This window comes from Rhododendron vialii, chromosome 12a (genome assembly GCF_030253575.1).
Source record: "Rhododendron vialii isolate Sample 1 chromosome 12a, ASM3025357v1".
NCBI classification, from domain to species: domain Eukaryota; kingdom Viridiplantae; phylum Streptophyta; class Magnoliopsida; order Ericales; family Ericaceae; genus Rhododendron; species Rhododendron vialii.
This window is the reverse complement of record NC_080568.1, coordinates 22,485,898-22,504,558: the sequence shown is the minus strand read 5'-3', so window position 1 is coordinate 22,504,558 and position 18,661 is coordinate 22,485,898. Positions and strand designations below refer to the sequence as shown.

Sequence of the window (18,661 nt, the reverse complement as noted above, 5' to 3'; positions counted from 1 at the left end):
TCAATCAATCGTCAAAGGGTGGCTACCTAAGAGCCCGTTAAATTAGTAACAACCCGAGTTTTTAGTCAGCACACATCACCGTCTTTGTGGATTCGACTCCGGTCTTACCAGATATTGTGCTACGTCGGTCTCAGCCCTACGCTTGGGGCAACCCATTAATTTAGGTCTAGGATTCGGTCAAGCAGCACTCAAAACTCTTGGGCCGGCTCTGAGTATACGTGAGTATGTGTTGTATCATTGGGCCGGTTAGTTTACTTGGGTTGTACTTAACTAGGCCTGTCAATGGACCGGATCCGATCTGAAAAATTCGATCCGGATCCGATAACGTCAATCCGATAATCCGATAATCCGAATCCGGATCGGATCGGATCGGATTAAATCCGTTATCAATCCGAATCCGAATTTTATTTTTTAAATTTTTTTAAAAAAATAGGACATTTTAAAATAAAAAAAATGTTTAAGAAGTTGTATTTTTATTTTTATTTTAAATTTTTTTTTGGAAAATTTTTTTTTTGAAAAAAATTTGTATTTTTTTTAAAAATATATATATTTTTGCTAAAATTTTTGAAGTAAAAAAAGTTTTCGGATCGGATTCGGATATTCGGATCGGATCCGGATTTTTCGAATTCAGATCTGGATTACCACTATCGAATTTGAGTCTTATCGGATCCGGATCGGATTGGGTCTTATTGGATCCGGATCCGGATTGAGCCTTATCGGATCTGGATCCGGATCTGTCGGATCCAAATCGGATCCGGCCCATTGACAGACCTATACTTAACTATTAAACTCGGGTCGGACCAATTAGTGAAAGTGTATTTAATTACCGGACCCTCTATTTCTTATACATGATGAGGACTAGGGTTGCTTTATTTCAACGCTGAAATGACAAGTTTAAAAATTTGTATTTTTTTTAAAAATATATATATTTTTGCTAAAATTTTTGAAGTAAAAAAAGTTTTCGGATCGGATTCGGATATTCGGATCGGATCCGGATTTTTCGAATTCAGATCTGGATTACCACTATCGAATTTGAGTCTTATCGGATCCGGATCGGATTGGGTCTTATTGGATCCGGATCCGGATTGAGCCTTATCGGATCTGGATCCGGATCTGTCGGATCCAAATCGGATCCGGCCCATTGACAGACCTATACTTAACTATTAAACTCGGGTCGGACCAATTAGTGAAAGTGTATTTAATTACCGGACCCTCTATTTCTTATACATGATGAGGACTAGGGTTGCTTTATTTCAACGCTGAAATGACAAGTTTGGGCTGCGGCAGCCGGAGGTACTCACGTGGTTTTACTACTCTTCTAGTTGGCTTCCAGAAGTTCTAATCCTTTACTACTATTTTACTAATCTCTTTTTTGTCTTTATAGGTTAATTATGGAATCAGTTTTTGTTTGGTAGTTCAGAGAGAGAGAGAGAGGTGCGTGCACGGTGGAAATTATTACTAGTACTATACGTTTAAGCATCATTTGACTAGCTACAGTACATTGAATTATTATTCGAACACATATGGTTTTTCAGTACACTGAATTATTGTCGGGATCTGTAGTTTGAACGTAAAAGGCATTTTCATTTTTATTTCTTTTCTCGTGTCAAACAACTTGTGCACTTATATTTATTGACAGTTTCAATGTGAAATTTTGAGTTGGAGAATGTCGGATGTTGTGTTATTTTGCCTAACAAAAATATTGGATTTTGGGTTTGCACAATTTACTTTAATAAAATGTCTATATTTTATTTGTTTCAAGTTGTTAAAATAATTTTAATTAGGCTTCGTATTCCATGATTGTTACATGGTTCACAGCTGGTCAAGATCCCGAATGTAGGGTGTGACATTAGAAGTTAATTCTTGTCCCCGTGCACTCGAGCTGCTCGGCCATGTATGTCATCTTGACGTAGGCACGGTTACAGCACGTGAATCATCATTGCAGCTAGCTCAAGCCATATGCTTGATCCGTAACTGCCTTATCCTGTGTGTCATATGTAACGTCATTTGAGGTGGTTATCCGAGCGTGCCCTGCACGTGCTTACTTGGTGGCCAAGTAAGGTGAGGTCTATAAAAGGAGAAGGAAAATAACCTAATGATATACAGTTTCACTGTAACCATTAACCTACCTTCTTCTTCCTAGATCTAACTTGATCAGCGAGGGGAGCCAAGAACCAAAGCAAACTTGATGATCCTCAAACCGAACACCACGTTGCATAAAATAATGAGCAAAAACTAATTTTAATTGGAAAAATGAAATGAATTATGAAAAAAAAAAGGGGACCAAGTGACTATATTTTGACGTTAGTTTATTTTTATTTTTTTAAAAGAAAAGATAAGGGCCAGTTTTACAAGTTCGTTTTAAACCCAAGAATCTTAAGGCCATCATTGAGAGAGCCATTCATACATAAATAAGATATAATGAGAGGTTGCGAGTGACGTACAGTGTGAATAATTTGTAGTTTTTCCATACAAATTATAGATCTGCTGCCCCAAGAGTACTCGAATATGGAGAAGCACATAAATCTTGTGCTTGGTTTCCGTCAAAAAATGCAGTTGATCGAAACTTGATTTTGGGCAGTGGGTTAGTTTCGCCTCGATGAGTCGGATCCCAGAGAATTTCCCTGGTCACCGTCCGACCACCAGGGACACTGCACGCGCTGTTTAAATCCGGCGCACGAAAACCGAAAAGCTGCGTTCAGGTTCACACACCGTAGTTGGCACCCGCTTCAGAAGGGAGAAGAAGAAGAAGAAAACCGGTCATAATCCTTCCACGTTTTTTTTTTTTTCTAATCCTTAATCCTTCCATGTTTTGATCAGGTCCTTTTCCACTTTTGTCCTGATCCCAAGTTTGTAAATACTCTACTGTCAAAGATTCGCAAACCTAAATAAAACAAGAAAGAAAATTTACTGTTAATATATGGAGTACGGTTAAAAAGACTCGTATTAGCAAAACAAAAATAGATGAAAAAGACTGGCAAGTATTCAAATAAAGAAAAAAAAGAAAAGAAAAAGGCTAGAAGTAAGGTAAAAACCGTGTGCCATATTATACACATTAACTTACATCTAAATTCTAAAAAGACTGTCTCGTGAAGCGGGAATCAAATACTTAAAAAATAAAAATCTTAGTAGAATAGGGCTTAAGCCTATAATACGATTTAGTATATGGATAAAATTCCAAACAACCATTTTACATCACACAATTTCGCCATAATCTCCGAAGAATTAAACAATAGCAAGAAAGCCACAAGTTTTTACTCCACTGACTAAACACAAGAAAATAAAACCAAACGTTTGATTTGTCAAGAGGATGACCACTACAAGAAAAATTCAATTGGGTGACGAATGAAAATCGTCACAAATTGCATGTTTTTCGTCACAAATAATATAGGTGACGAAAAAAAATTTGTCGACTAAAGGTTGTCGAGGATTCCTACCTGGTGACGAAATCTATTTTTCGTCACCTATAGTGCCTTTTGATGACGAAATATTTCGTCACCAAAAAGTGAATAATTGGTGACGAAATTTTTTTCCTCACTTATTGTGCTTTTTGACGACGAAAAAATTCGTCACCGATGGGTCACATTGGTGACAAAATTTTTTGTCACTAATATAAGAAATCGGTGACGAAATTTTTCGTTGCGAAAGATGTTTTCATATGGGAAAAGAAATCCATCTTTCTTGCTCCTGCTGGGTTTCGAACCCGAGTCCCTTGAGTTTTTCGCGCAAGCTCCAACCAACTGCACTACACACACTTTTCAGTAAATATTTGAAATATCTAATATATAACACATATGTTTAACATGAAAATATATTTCGAATGTAATTTTGGACCTTTAAACATTAAAATTAGCAATTTTGATAAACATGAAAGTTGTAGGCAATTGAGTTATTGTTCAAACCCAATTTGAATTATCTCAATCGGAGATTTTAGGAAAGAGTTATGTCCGAAATACATTTAGTGACAAAGCGCAATTCATAAATTTCGTCATGAAAGGTACCCATTTGACAACGGAATATATTTTTTGTCGCTGAAAGCGTTAAAATGGTGACGAAATTATTTTTCGTCACCAAAGTTAAGCATTTGGTGACGGAAAAAATATTTCGTTACTAAATTGCTCACATTTGGCGACGAAATATATTTTTTGTCACCAAATGATTATCTTTGGCGACAAAAAATAATTTGGTAACCTTTTTTAAGCTTTCGGTGACGAAAAATGTATTTTATCGCCAAATGGGTAGCTTTAGTGACGAAAATATTTTTTTCGTCGCTAAACAGGCATAATTGGTGACGAAATTATTTCGTCACGAAAGTTATTAAAATAGTGACGAATTTAATATACTCATTTAGTGACAAAATTAAATTTCGTCGCCACTTTTTCGTCACTAATTTTCATTTTTCTTGTAGTGGACTTTCAATGAAGATTTATCTTTTACTTGGTTGACAGACAATCTAAATTTCGTTACTGTTCACCAAAGAGGTCAACAAAGAGAGGTTACTTAAACTTTGGAACACCAGCGCAATACCCTTGCTTGAAATGGTCAGTTGACTGATCAGTTCATTGAAGGCAATCCTTGACCTAGCCCAAGTACAATAGTATGGGCCGCCCTTCTTCTTCTTCCTTTGTTTGGGCTAATTAAGCACACTTAACGCTTGAAAAGATTTTTCTCCTCGTAGCTAAACTGTTTTCACCAAAAACTTATAATAATGATCTTGTTCGGAACCTTCATTTTCCGCTAAACTTTCCAAACTTCTTTCTTCGGTTTGAATGATGCTTCCAGTTTGTTTGATACAAATTGTGAGCTATACAATACCCAGACTTGACCTGATAGATGCCACTCGAGTTGAAGTGCATGTCACACCTATTACTGGGAGAGGAATTGCAAGAATGGCTTCCAACGAAAAGGCAAATTTAGATTTCAGCTTGTTAGATTTTGAATCTAACGAAAAGGCGATCTAGTTGGATATACCAACATATCTTCTTCTTCTTTTTTGTGCGTGTCATTCTTGGATTTATGTGTCACATGTCGGCTCCGTTTGTTTGGACGTAAAATGTTTTCCGGTAAAATGTTTTACCTATTTTACGGTGTTTGATTGTGTAAAAAATGAAGAAAACATTTTACATGTAAAATATTTTCCATCAATTGGATGAAAATGACTTACCCTTAAATCTTTCGTAAGTTATTTTTCGAAATGAACCCGTTGCCTTCTACTACAATTTTCACTTTTCAATTTCCTCGATCATCAGTCCTAATCCACGTTCAATTCCAATAATCTCATATCTCTTTACCTTTAAGTCCACCCCCCACTATTTTGTTGATTTTTGAAAATATTTTTAAGCGCCAACCAAACACCGAAAAATAAAAATTTGAAATTTATTTTCTGAAAAAATATTTTACATGGAAAATATTTTATATTGTAATACATCGAAACAAACGGAGCCGTAATGCACAGAAGAGCAATATCTTTGCTATAGATACGATATACCAACATATCTATAGCACTTCAATTTTTCTAACATACGGAAACACAACATTTATTTGGTCAAATCCATTTACAAACTTCCATACCGAATGGATGTGCTGCAATAATGAAGTACTCAGACAAAGCTGTATTTCAAGATGAAACAAATATCTAAGCAACATAAACTTATCACTCAATAGAAACCTACTGTATAATAAGATTTAGTACATGGATAAAATTCCAAACCGTTTGACATCACACAATTTCACCATGATCGATCTCCAAAGAATTAAACAATAGCAAGAAAGCCACAATTAATTTTTCACACCACTGACTAAACACAATCTCTTCTACAATATGACCCTAACATTATATTGCCCCCATTCAAGGATTCTTCATCTTGATCCTTAACTTCCCGGTCGCCTGCGCCGTTCTAGGATGCACAGGCCTTTTGCTAGAATCACACTGTTCGACTTCCACCCAGTTGGCCAGTTGATAACCTTCAATATAAGCGACTGAGGAACTTTTTGCGCATCTCCCTCTACTCTCCCCTTCGTTTTCTTCAGACCCGTCTCCAAAGCTTTCTCGAGAAATTCCATGAACCAGTTTCCCGCTTCTGTCTCAATCTGCCTCCCCAACTTGATCGTATTCTCAAGGCTGCAGCAAGTAGCCTTGTTTTCATCGTTTTCGGAAGAGGGAGGAGTGGGCACCACCTTGAGACATGATGATCTCACATGCTTCCCTAAGATTGTCTTCTGATCACTTCGTTCAGGAAACAATGCGATTGATTTGTAGAGTACATTTCTTCTTTTGGATGATGCTTTCGGGTCCAAGGAGTTGTGAGGGAGTTCATTTAAGATGGAGGAGTCTTCTTCAGGTTGTTTTGTGTTCGGGGTTTGGGCCATTTCAGTTGCTGTTGCTGCTTGAATGGACACCATTTCAGCTACTGCTAGCACAATTTGGGTACGAAAATCCAGGAACTGATCGAAACAGGCTGCCGGTGCATCTGATTTCGCAGTTTTGCTTAAGTTTGAAAACATCCTAAAAGGAGTCAATCATGTTAATTTATGAACGAAGCATTTAGATAAGTACTAAAAAGATTAACAAATCAAGTTTTTGGAAAAAAATTGGTGGAAGGAGAGGTATTGTACTTGAGGGGCCGGACTAGATTTTCGGTGGCTGAAGCATCTCTTAGTGCTTGAAGGGCAACCTTTTGTGCTGTTTCTCTCTGCTGCATTGCTTCCTATAATGCCACAGAATTTAAATTTATTGAGACAAAAATGTTCATAATCAAACGTAAATTTCAAAAAAGATCATAAGATTGATGGGTTGAAAGCATTGTTGTATGTTCAGTGGAAGTTAACAACATACAGTTCAACAAGACGGAATGAAAAGAGGTAGACAGTGATTGGGGAATTTTTCAAGGGCCAAATAAAATCTTGAAGTAAAAACTGAAATTCGAGTTGTACGTAAAGGTGCTATATGTCAGACATCTAATGGGACCATCAAAATCATTCTAAAACCATCAGCAATGATATTGTTTTTTATTGGGAGTGTTGGCCAAGTTTACGTCTAACCATTGCAAGTTGCGGATAAGGTGTTTTGGAGTGCGCTAATGCATTAAGAGGTGTAGTGCACCTTGGTAGGCTTCATCGACATCTCATCACCATATTCTTGACAGCTCTTTTTGGTAAAAGCCCTTGTCTGAACAAGTGACCATGGGATCCAAATAGTTTGCTTTGTTCTCTTTGGAACTTAAAAAGAATTTTTCAAAAAATTCTCCCTAAATTTCATCTACTTTCAACATTTCTCTCTCTATCTCTCTCCACTTATTATCCCTACTATTTTTCAAAAAACTTTTCAAATTCCAATCCAAATAAAGTACCGTGAATGTCCTCTTCTTAGTGAAATCTAAAAAATACACTGTTCAAATCATTATGATGGAATTTCGATAGAGCCCTCCGAGATATAGCACAACCCTTTATTGTATGACTACACAACAAGGGCCCTTTCTCCTATATTCAACACTCTCAATGTACCATGTGACATTTTCACATGATTCTCTTGACAAATCAAGTAACTATAAATCTTGTGTGTGAGACATAAAAACACACCATGAGCTAGAATACTACGTAAGCGGAGCTGCATAATACCACACAGAATTTCGGGAGTACCCAATAAGTAGTCCCTATTCACACTCCTTGACAATTACTATCATAGAAAGAGAAGGCATATAAACAGAATCCAATTCACATGTTATTCACACTCCTTAACAATTACTATCACAGAAAGAGAAGGCATATAAACAGAATCCAATTTACCTTTCCCAACATGCTTAGCTTTCCAGGCAAATTCATTTCCAGACTTTTGTTGTCGCTACTGGACTGAGACTCCGGTTGCGAAACCACCACCACCCTTGAGTTTGCTGAATTCTGTGCATCCCCAGCCCCCATTTTCAGAGAAGTTGCCGCTCTTGCATTGCGCAAGCTTGGCGGTGGAGTCACACTTTTCTTCTCCTGAAATAGAACAAACGAAAGAGAAAAAGGCTCCTCAAAACTTCTATCAAGAAAGAAATTTTCAAAAAAGGAATGGCAAAGAGGCAAAATGTACCTACAGCTGTGTTGTAGGGACTCCTAGGGATCCTCGGCTCTCTATCGCAAACACTCTTGCTCCTCGGAAACTTCGACACAGATGGAGTCACTTGCCGTCCTTCATACCGGAAGCCCAACACTTTTAAAAATGAAAATTCTTTAAGAAGAAAAAGTTCAGAGGGCAGCGAAAGTCTGATCGCTGCTATATATGCGGAAAGAAGGGGCACTATGCAAAATAATGTCCAAATAAAGTAGCAAGGGACAAAATGATGAACTCTTTGGCTCTCATTGATGATGATCTTGAAGATGCTGATGTCGAATCTCTGTTTTCTATCGACAATGAAGCAACAGATGAAACAGTTCTTACATTCACTTTTGATGATTCAGACGATTCATCAAAATCAGGTGACTCTTCTGATGATCCTGACTCATTCCCCTATGAAGTCCAAACATTTGGGTTCTCCAATATCATGCTGGCTCAACACTTAGCCAAAGTCAAAATCCTACTTGAAAAATATGAGAAACCCATACCAGTCATCGCTTTCTTTGATACTGGTGCAGCAGCCTCCATTCTCAACCCAACAATCCTCCTCAGGTCCTACTGACAATCGTGTTTTAGACCCTTTACAGCAACCAATGGAGAAACTTTTGTTATCACTTTGATCAGTAAGCCTATTACCATCCAACTTTTTTTGGGATACACCATAAAACACCAAGTCTATGGTTCTAATCTCCCAGGAAAAGATTTATTATTAGGCTTTGATATTCTCCAAAATCTCAGCAAAGTCTCCTGGCTCAAAAAAGGTTTGAAATACAAAAACTACCTGTTACCTTGGACCCCCCAACCAAATCTCTTTTCCATAGAAACTTTTTCCTCCATCAAAGAAACCATAATCTAAACTTCATGTGCTGAATTTCATTCTCAATTCCACACCAAATGCTCCAACCACTTTGAAAAAATCTAGATTTCTTCATTTCTCTTCCTTTTAAGAAAAATGAAGACATCAACCCTACCAAAGCTACCCATCATGGAATGAACCCAGAACACAACCAGTTTGCTCTTCAAGAGCTCCAGCAATTCCAATCAGAAGGTTTGATTGAGCCCACAACCTCTCAGTGGGCATGTGAAGCATTTTATGTGAACAAGAGGACAGAGCAGATAAGAGGAAAACTTCGCCTGGTTATCAACTACTAGCCTCGTAATCATTTTTTGCAGGATAACAAATTTTCTCTTCCTCGAAGAAGTGTTCTTTTTGCAAACTTGCCTAAAGCTCAAATTTTCTCAAAGTTTGACTTAAAAGCAGATTTCTGGCAGCTGGGCATCCATCCAGATGATCGTCCAAAAACTGATTTTTGCATTTCAGATCACCACTTCCAGTGGTCAGTCATGCCTTTTGGATTGAAAACAGCTCCATCCTTGTTGCAAAATGCCATGATTCAGGTATTTGCTCCCATCCTATCCTTAGCACTTGTCTATATTGATGATATCCTACTCTTTTCTCCAGATATTGAGTCTCATGTTGTCTTACTACAAATTTTCCATTCCCTAGTCCAAACCCATAGTATCATGCTTTCAGAGAAAAAGATGCTTCTTGCCCAACCAGAAATTGATTTTTTAGGGATGCATATCTCTAAAGGTCAATATACCCTCCAGCCTCATATAACTTCCCAACTTGACCATTTTCTAGATGAAAATCTCACAGTCAAACAAGTTCAACAGTTCCTTGGAATTGTTAACTATATGGCTTATTTTATTCCCAACCTTGCCCAATACCGAACTCCTCATTCAGCTCTACTAAAGAAAATCCCTCATCCTTGGTCAGCCATTTGTACTAAAGCTGTAAAAAACCTCAAAGCCATGCATAGCCAAACTCTTCCTCCATTAACCGTACCTTCAGATGGAAAGAGAGTTCTTCAGACAGATGCCTCTGATCTATATTGGGGAGCAGTTCTCTTGGAAGAAAATTCAGATCAAAAGCGCAGAATTTGTGGATACAAGAGTGGTGCTTTCTCTCCAACAGAACTTCATTACCACTATACTTACAAAGAAATTCTAGCAATCAAAAGGAGCATTGAGAAGTTTGAATTTCATCTAATCGGTCATCATTTTCTAATTGAGACTGATATGATGAGTTTTTCCAGCATGCTCAAGTTCAAACAGAAGCACCTCCCAAAGGCACAGTTACTCAGATGGGCAAATTGGTTTTCCAATTGGAGTTTTGATGTTGTTCACGTAAAAGAAAAACAAATGTCCTCCCTGAGTTTCTGTCAAGGCTCAAAAAAGAAATAAACCAATTTTCATAAACAAAACCACATTCCTTTGTTCCTGGTTGTTTTTTCATGATTTCCTGTTTCTATCCAGTCAATTTTTCTGTCCACCTTCAGTGTTATATTTTAGAGTTAACTCTTCTTTCTAGGTGTGTTCAAATGTGTCAAAACCTTCAACATCTCTGTATTTTTAAGTATGGTCTTGATGAAGGTCTCATAAAAGGTCTACCTTTCCATCCTGTCTATCTCTTTCTCACCCAGTTTGAAGTGTCCTACCACAATGTCTTTTATTTCAAAAAAGAAGCCTATCTTCTCTTATGGTATTTAGTCGATGTGTATACTATAAGTGTCTGTTTTAATAAATCAGCAGTATTGGTCTATCTGGCTCATGCGGCGTTCAATCAAGTTCAACCTCCAGAAGATTTCTTTTTGAAATTTCTCTTGCTCTTTGGAAATATACCCTATTGGCAACAGAAAATCAGACAAATCCCTAACAGTGCAGGCAGAGATCTCCAATTTGCTTTTTGGAAGCGTAGAGCTGAAACCGACGTAGCATAATATCTGGTAAGTCCGGAGTCGAATCCACAGAGACGGTGATGTGTGCTGACTAAAAATTCGGGCGGTTACTATTTAAACTGGCTCTTAGGTAGCCACCCCCTGTCGATTTGATTGAAATTAACTAAAACCTAGAAATTAATTGTACTTTTCAAATGAATAAAATGAGGTACGATCGTAGGGTTCATAGCACTCGTAACCAATTTGGATCAACCTGCTCCATTCGGTGTTCTTAAAAACGTTCAACTCTAGATTGGAAAAGATACCCCACAAGATGCGAGACCCTATGGTCGCCGTTTACCCATGCGCAGCGAAGAATGAGTTTTAGACCCCCATTCTCCCGTTCACATGGACTCCGACAATGCCTGCGTTCGTCTGCGGGAAGTATTTTCCAATCTAAAATTGTCTTTTTCATAGTTTGAAAATATGAGCAGTGTCCGAACTGGTTACGGCGTGCTAATCACCCTGCGACCCTACCTAAACGACTACTCACTAATCATTGCACAAAAAATAAAAGAAACCCTAGTTTGAAACATGCTTCTATTACTCAATACGAAAAATAAACAAGAGATTCAAACTAAACAAAAATAATCGAATAACTTTAATAAAGAACAGGAATCAATATGAGTTACCGAATTATAAATACTTAAATAAAATTTCAAGAACTTAAAAAGAAAAGAGCCACGAAGAAAAACACCGTACTCTAAAGCTGTAAAATAAAATCGGAACAATCCTCGCGATTGCAGCAGTCGGCAGCCTTTTTCTGTCCGTGGGAAAATCAGATCTCGGCAGCCCCCGTACGTTTCTGCGTCCGAATGAAAAATTTCCCTGTGCGCATGAGACCTCTTCCTTTTATAAACTGTTGCTGCCGAGTTTACTTGGAAAAGCCCTCGTTGAGAAATCAGTCAGTTGGGCCCAGCCTTGGTCAAAAATATCTATTAAACATTAGACCCACTAGGAAGTCCAATTAGTATAGCTTCGGGGCCCACCAATTTTATGACTTGTATTATTTTGCTAACCCATTTTACTTCCATTACCACGTACACAGCAGCATGGTAGGAGGAGAAAGTTATAAGACACAATCCAAGCTTCTTTTACTTCGATCAACAACTAAACAATGCACATTAAAATATTAAAAACCTCCGAATACCTACAATACAAAAATCAAGCATTAATCTCCAAGTAATATTATATAAATAGACTTAGCAATGATAAATTAGGAGGCGTTAATGTCAACATTTACGTGCTTATCAACTGTGTTCTCTCAATGGATTGACACCTGCAGAAGTCCCTTCATCTCTCCTCCATTATGAATCTGCAAACTGGAAATTCAACGATACTTATCCGGAAGAATGACGCCAAAATATCCGCTATTTTTTGGAACAGTATTACTTGACTGACAGAACTGAAGACTATTCTGGAAGCAGTGATTCAGATAATCTAGAGTGACAATCACGTGCTCATGCAACCTGTTTCTCCTCCCATTTCCGAGAAGGAGTGAAATTATTGGAATTTACTATTGTGTATTGTTGTAAGAAGTATAATTGATGTTTACTGTTGGTGTAAAGTACTAATAGGAAAGTCTGCATAGCAGGTGTGATATAGTCATTCCTTTATGGGTAGTAAATGTTGTGCATAGTAAAGTCTACGTCTATGTACAATAGATATGTTAAAGTCTTGTAACAGTAAATCCTAATTATATGGAGTCCTATTACAAGGATGTAATTAGTCAAGCAAGTTAATGTTTGTACGTAAGCCATGATGTAAATACCAGTGTCAGTATTCCCTTATTACGCCTATAAAAGGAAGGCCCTGCCTATTGTAATAACCAAGTTAGTTCAAGCCAGTGTTCCAATAATATTACTTGTGTCTTGTGTTTGCCTTTACTCACTCTATTTCTCGATTCTAACCTACTTTTTTTTTACCCACTTACTGTTGGTGTAAAGTACTAATAGGAAAGTCTACATAGCAGGTGTGATATAGTCCTTCCTTTATGGGTAGTAAATGTTGTGCATAGTAAAGTCACTACAAGAAAAAACACTTTTGTCGACTAAAATAATAGTCGCCAAATGATTATTTTTAGTCGCCAAAACCTTTCCGCGACTAAATTTTTGGTCGCCACTTTGGTCGGCGACACTTAGTCTGGGAAAGTTTTCGCCGACCAAAATTTTTTGTCGCCGAAGATTGTTTTTCCCGACAAAACACTTTTGTAGCAAAAGGTATTCGCGACTAACTTTAGTCGCCGCATCTAATTAATAAAAACCCTTTCGAAAAAATCATATTTACATACGGCGACCAAAAGTTTGGTCGCCGAATACAACTTTCCCCGACTAAAACGTTTTTGTCGCCAAATGTCGTGCCCAATAAATAATATTAAAAAAATTTTGGGTGCCACGTGGCCCCGTCTTTGTACCGCCACGTGGACCAACTTAGATCCTCCACGTGGCACGTGTGGAATAATCCAATCACATGTCTTTGCCAAGAATCGAACTGCTAACCTCCCTTACCTTATGAGGACGCATAACCACTAGGCTATGCGCTTAACTTGTGCTTTATTTCTAAAGATAATATATTTATTACATAAGAAAATAAAATAAAACTTATAAAACAATATTTATATAAAATAAAATAATATATTATATATTATGTACGAAAAATTATATATATAATATATTTATGTTTATTATGATATAATATACAGTAAAAATATGGTTAGATTAATTGCATTTATTTATAATTTACTCTAAAATAGTGATAATTAATTTTTAACTTTATGCTCTCATATGAGAGCCATATGAACAAATGAAAAATGTAACTTAATCATAAAAGCCATAGAGAAAAATATTAATTATGGCCTTTTAGCATATAATGATCAGAAATCCTCTTCGTATATTTTCCATTACTGATATAACTATTTTTTTATTAAAATTCGAAAATTCCTAAGAACCTAATCTAAATTGATAGTTCACTGTCGCAAGACCCCAACTGAAATCCTTTCTTCTACCAAAAAGGACTCTCTAAAACACTACCTTTGAGTCTTCGACATCGAAAAAAAAACTCTAACTTCTAAAAAAATTATCCTCGTCCCACTCCGTTTCTTTATCACATTGAAGCAACCTTCTTCTTCTTCTTCTTGTTCTTTTTTTTTTTTTTTATAATTTTGTTACATGCCTAAGGTCATAATAGTCGAACATGTCCCATATCAAATGAGTTTAACGCAACTTTTTTCCTGTCTTGTTTTTTTTTAAAACGCTTTATGGACCTGTGGTTATGTCTTGCTAATGGACCTGGAAAGCGTAAATTAAATTAGTGTCTAATTTTTTTAGTGCCTTAGTAGCGTAGGAGGATTTTTTTCATTGGAGTTAAAAATGGAGAAACCATGGCCAGATAGAGATTTGAGAAGTTCTTCGTAATTCATTTTTTTTTCATAGTGGGGTTTTTATGACGAGAATTTGTGCAATGTACCAATGGGCATCTTAGAAAAACTAAATGACCCACAAACGGCATGTTATTTTCATCCGCTCGGGTACATTTTGTAGATGCGCGCTATTTGATTAGATGATGAACGCGGATCTTCTCCTACCCCAGTAGGAGGACTTCCTCCAACCTCAGACACACGACAACCTTTCATTGGCCTAAGCTCCTTTCTCCTTAATCTGCCTAACCTCTAACTAACGGAAGTTAGCCCAACCCATATTCCACCGTAGGGAAATTAATCCTTTTCACCATTAACTCCAACAATTCAATGTCCTTTTTTTCTCATCGAGGAATTAGTTATAAAGCTAGACAATCTTTTTTTGTCTAAAAATATAATAGAGAAAAATCCAAAAAAATCAATAAAAAAACACGAAACAACACATATCCAATAGATGAACGCCAATGGGAAACCTTAAAAAAGAAAAAATTGGAATAGCTAATTTGGACGTTCAATCAAATTCAAAAGAGTCCAGAGCAAAAATGTCATTGCCGTTTGAATTCCAACAATGTCATGCCGCAATTGAAAACTATTTTCATCGGTGTAGATGGGAAAAATGATATTGGTAACTCATTTTACAGTAGCTAGAAGTTGGACTGTATATGATTCATTGAATAACAAGATTATGCAATTTGATTGATTCTTGTAAAGATTAGCATAAGAGTTAATTGGATAAATTCTATTAGATTTTTCCTCTTCCTTATTTTAAATGAAGGTTTTCTCCATTCATAGGAGCATTTTTTATTTTTTATTGCTTTGTTGAGAATATATGGAAGAGAGAGAAACTGAATTTAAAAAAAAAAAAGAAATGTAAGGAGAAAAGTGAGATTTAATTAAGGAGCCCTTTTTTTTGTTACTTTGGTAGCATTTAACATTAGATTTAAGGAGTTGCCATTCAAAAAAAAGTGAGATTTAATTAAGAAGTTAACGGTGGAATATGGGTTAAACTTCGGTTAAGTAGATGGAATAAATATAAGTTTACATGATATAATATATAAATTTTCGGCGACAAAATGACTTTTGGTAGCCAAATGGTAGCCTTTTGCCGACAAAAGATGTTTTAGTCGCCAAACGTTCACACAAACGGCGACAAAACGAATTTAGTCGCCAATTGGTAGCTTTTCCCGACTAATATTTTTGTCGGCTAATGTTTTTCTTTGCCGACTATTGGTTGGTCGCCAATTGTTTGTTTTCGGCGACCAAATGATCGTTGGTTGCCAAATGGTAGCACTTCGCCGACTAAAAATGTTTTAGTCGCCAAAGGTCTACAAAATCGGCGACAAAAAAGAATTTAGTCGGCAAATGTCTACGATCGGCGACCAAAACTATTTTAGTCGCCAAAAGTTGACAATCAGCGACAAAAACAAAAAATAATTTTGTCGCCGAAAGTTGGTCGCCAAATCTGTTTTTTCTTGTAGTGAGTCTACGTCTATGTACAATAGATATGTCAAAGTCTTGTAACAGTAAATCCTAATTATATGGAGTACTATTACAAGGATCTAATTAGTCAAGCAAGTTAACAACCAAAATGCAGTAAGCATTGTTTGGAAAGGAAATTCCACCGTCATTGTTTTTGTCGGATAGACCTGGTGCGTTCCTTGTAGCTCCAATCAACCTAAAATCCAGAGAAATATAACAAGTATACCAACCAAAATGTACTGTGACATTGGAGATGCTTGTACTTGATGTATCTAATGTGGGTGGTCCAGGATTCAAAGAATTACGATCCGTGTTCAATGGTCTGGTTTGTGGATTTATGTTACTGGTTTTGGTTTCAATCCGTTTCGAAATGCGTATATATTATCATTCCACGAGAGGTTATTGAGAGCTCTTGGAACAATGCTTCACATCAATCACAACACGCAATGAGTTATTTTGTGCCCCGGGGGCACTTGTTAGCAGAACCTTTATTATTATATATCCTTGTAGTGTTAACATACCACAAGTATAAATGACTATTTTTTAATTTTTAAAATAATCAATAGGAAAAGTTCAAAAATTCAAACATTTTTTTATGAACTTCGATTTATCGTTAGTGCACGTTTTTACACTTGGTCAAAGTATGCATTTTTTATTCTTCTTATCTGTAACAATTTAAGAGGGATTTCGTATTCCATCATTCAAGAGAAGGCAAGAGCAAATTCATTCAGAGGGTTCCTAGGTGTGGGTTTGTGCTCGAGGATTCGAGATCGACAACATGATTGAATATCTTTTGTGGTTCGGAGGGCACCATTAGACTTGTTGGTTTTAAGGCTACGGCAATCAAGCTGGGGTGTGGTGAACGTAGATCCAAAAAATAGATCATAATTCAATTTTTGAGTCACAATTATGTAGTAAAATTTTCATGTAAATAGACATTAACAAAAGTTCTCGATTCACCCATTTTAGGGACTTTTCACGTATATTCTTATGTCCATCTCAAGATTTTTTTAATCAGTATTAACTGTGGGTTGATTATCAAGAACGATGTAGCATTGGATGTTAACCTACAGTTTAGGCTTTACTTATCGGAGTGGTGTTGTATTTTTTTTTTTTGTTATTTCTTGTAAAAAAATTAAATTCTTTAGGTTGGCGCTCCTTGCTGATTAGTCTGATTTCAACTTGATTAGTCTGATTTCATTAAAATCACCACCTATGCACCAGGGTATTTGGGATAAGACTTTGGCTTGTAGTAGTTCACTCCATAATTCCCTCCTTCCCCTAGGATCCTTTGGAAGATCCTTGCTACTATGCAAAGAATGTGGGAATTAGTAACATTTAAAAAGTTTTCTGTAAAAGTATATTGTATATGCTTACCTTGCAGCTCTGTATGTCATTGATAACTCGGAATATTGTTGAGGGGGCCATGAAGATTCTAGGTTTTGATTGTAACCATTGGAATGCCTCAGGGGTTGCGATTTCTCCCATCCCTACAAACGCCGCCGTTGTGAGCAATGGAGATGTGATGGTTACTAAAGCATTGACCAAATGCTCATCCATTGTTTGCACATATCCTTTATTTAACCACTCGGTGTCAACGTCGTAGCATCTTACTACATCTTTGTACTGATTCGAATGAAGGACAAAGAAAAATAAAAATCAAGAAGAATTGAGTTAAAATAAACTTTTTTTTTTTTTTTGCTCTGCAAGTTAAAATAAACTTTACTAAATAAAATAAGAAACTTAAGCAAAATCTTGAACATTGTTTGTAATTTTATTCATTAGTTTTTCTTTTTCTTCTCCAAATGTGTCAATCACTTGAGTTATGTTAAATAGTTTTGTAATTTACTTATTGTGCTAGAAACTTACAACTTTTAATTTTGATTGTTGGATCCGAAAAAAAAAATGCTTAGGAAGTTTAAAACTTGAACTTATTATGATGGTTGTAGATAATCAATTTATGTGATTAAAAGGATATTATATATGAAAATATAAAAATAAAATGCACATATATTAGATGGAGGGACTTGGAAATTAACACTCTAGTAAGGCTGGATTTGAGAATATCAAATTAATCCCATTTGTTCATGATTTGGTGGAATTGTGCATACATAAGCTTCATCATCAGTTCCTTTAAAAGAAACTATCAAGTTGCCAGTTAACGACAAAACTGCCATTTCGATGTCATGTAAGTGAAATTTTTTGTAAAATATTTATGAAACAATATTAATTGTCCCAAATAAAAAACAAATTAAAAAATAGAGAGAACTATTTAGGGCAGCCGGCCATACTGTGCTTCTTCTAAATATTAGACGCCGTAGTTTAATTTTTTCTTTGCCATCTCCTGGTAAATTTCATCATGAACATTTAAGAGAGCCTCGTAGATTGGCTTCATGTACTTTGAGAGTTGATCAATCGCATTCATGTCCCACCTAACACCCGAGCACTTGATGTCACACAATCATACCACCTATATTCAGGGAAGAGCAATGTGCTAGACATGTTCCAAAGTTTACACATCCATTCTTACATCTTCATAAGTACATAGAAAAAATCACAACACTATTTAAGGGTTCCACCAGCACTTATCAAAGATCATCAACCGCGTTAAAAATCATGTTGATCGAGCATTGATTGATATATTTTCGAACCACATTTATTTTGATATATGAATGGGTTCTAATCCAATGTTGCAATCTTTTTCTAAAGGTGAATGCATTGTGATCAAATCCAGTGTTGCAATCTTTTTCTAAAGGTCGATGTCCTCGGAATAGCTCTAAGATGTGAACCATTTGGATCATCAAGGTGGGTCCAGAAAGGATCTGAAAATAGGCAAACTAAGTTATCAAAATGGATCCAAAAAGAACCAAAAAAAAAAAATGCTAATTT

The 18,661-nt window shown here is 36.3% G+C and overlaps 1 protein-coding gene across 1 annotated transcript; it reads right to left on the bottom strand.

Moving 5' to 3' along the window:
- Positions 1–5,717: 5,717 nt before the first annotated feature.
- On the bottom strand, positions 5,718–17,949 carry LOC131309574 (uncharacterized). Its single transcript, XM_058336190.1, has 10 exons — positions 17,884–17,949; positions 17,150–17,398; positions 16,403–16,437; positions 15,878–15,968; positions 11,898–11,988; positions 11,757–11,813; positions 8,079–8,194; positions 7,786–7,980; positions 6,616–6,707; positions 5,718–6,505 (listed from the first exon to the last, which is right to left on the bottom strand). Exons 1-10 carry the CDS (start codon positions 17,947–17,949, stop codon positions 5,872–5,874), a joined length of 1,626 nt encoding a protein of 541 aa, XP_058192173.1. The 3' UTR covers positions 5,718–5,871.
- Positions 17,950–18,661: the final 712 nt, after the last annotated feature.

Coding starts and splice junctions, on each gene's coding strand:
- LOC131309574 (XM_058336190.1), bottom strand. CDS start 17,949: ATGGCAGTTTTGTCGTTAACTGGCAACTTGATAGTTTCTTTTAAAGGA. Junction 16,438..17,149: donor ATGACATACAGAGCTGCAAG/GTAAGCATATAC, acceptor AAATTGTTACAG/ATAAGAAGAATAAAAAATGC. Junction 6,708..7,785: donor AGCTAAGCATGTTGGGAAAG/GTAAATTGGATT, acceptor GTGGCATTATAG/GAAGCAATGCAGCAGAGAGA.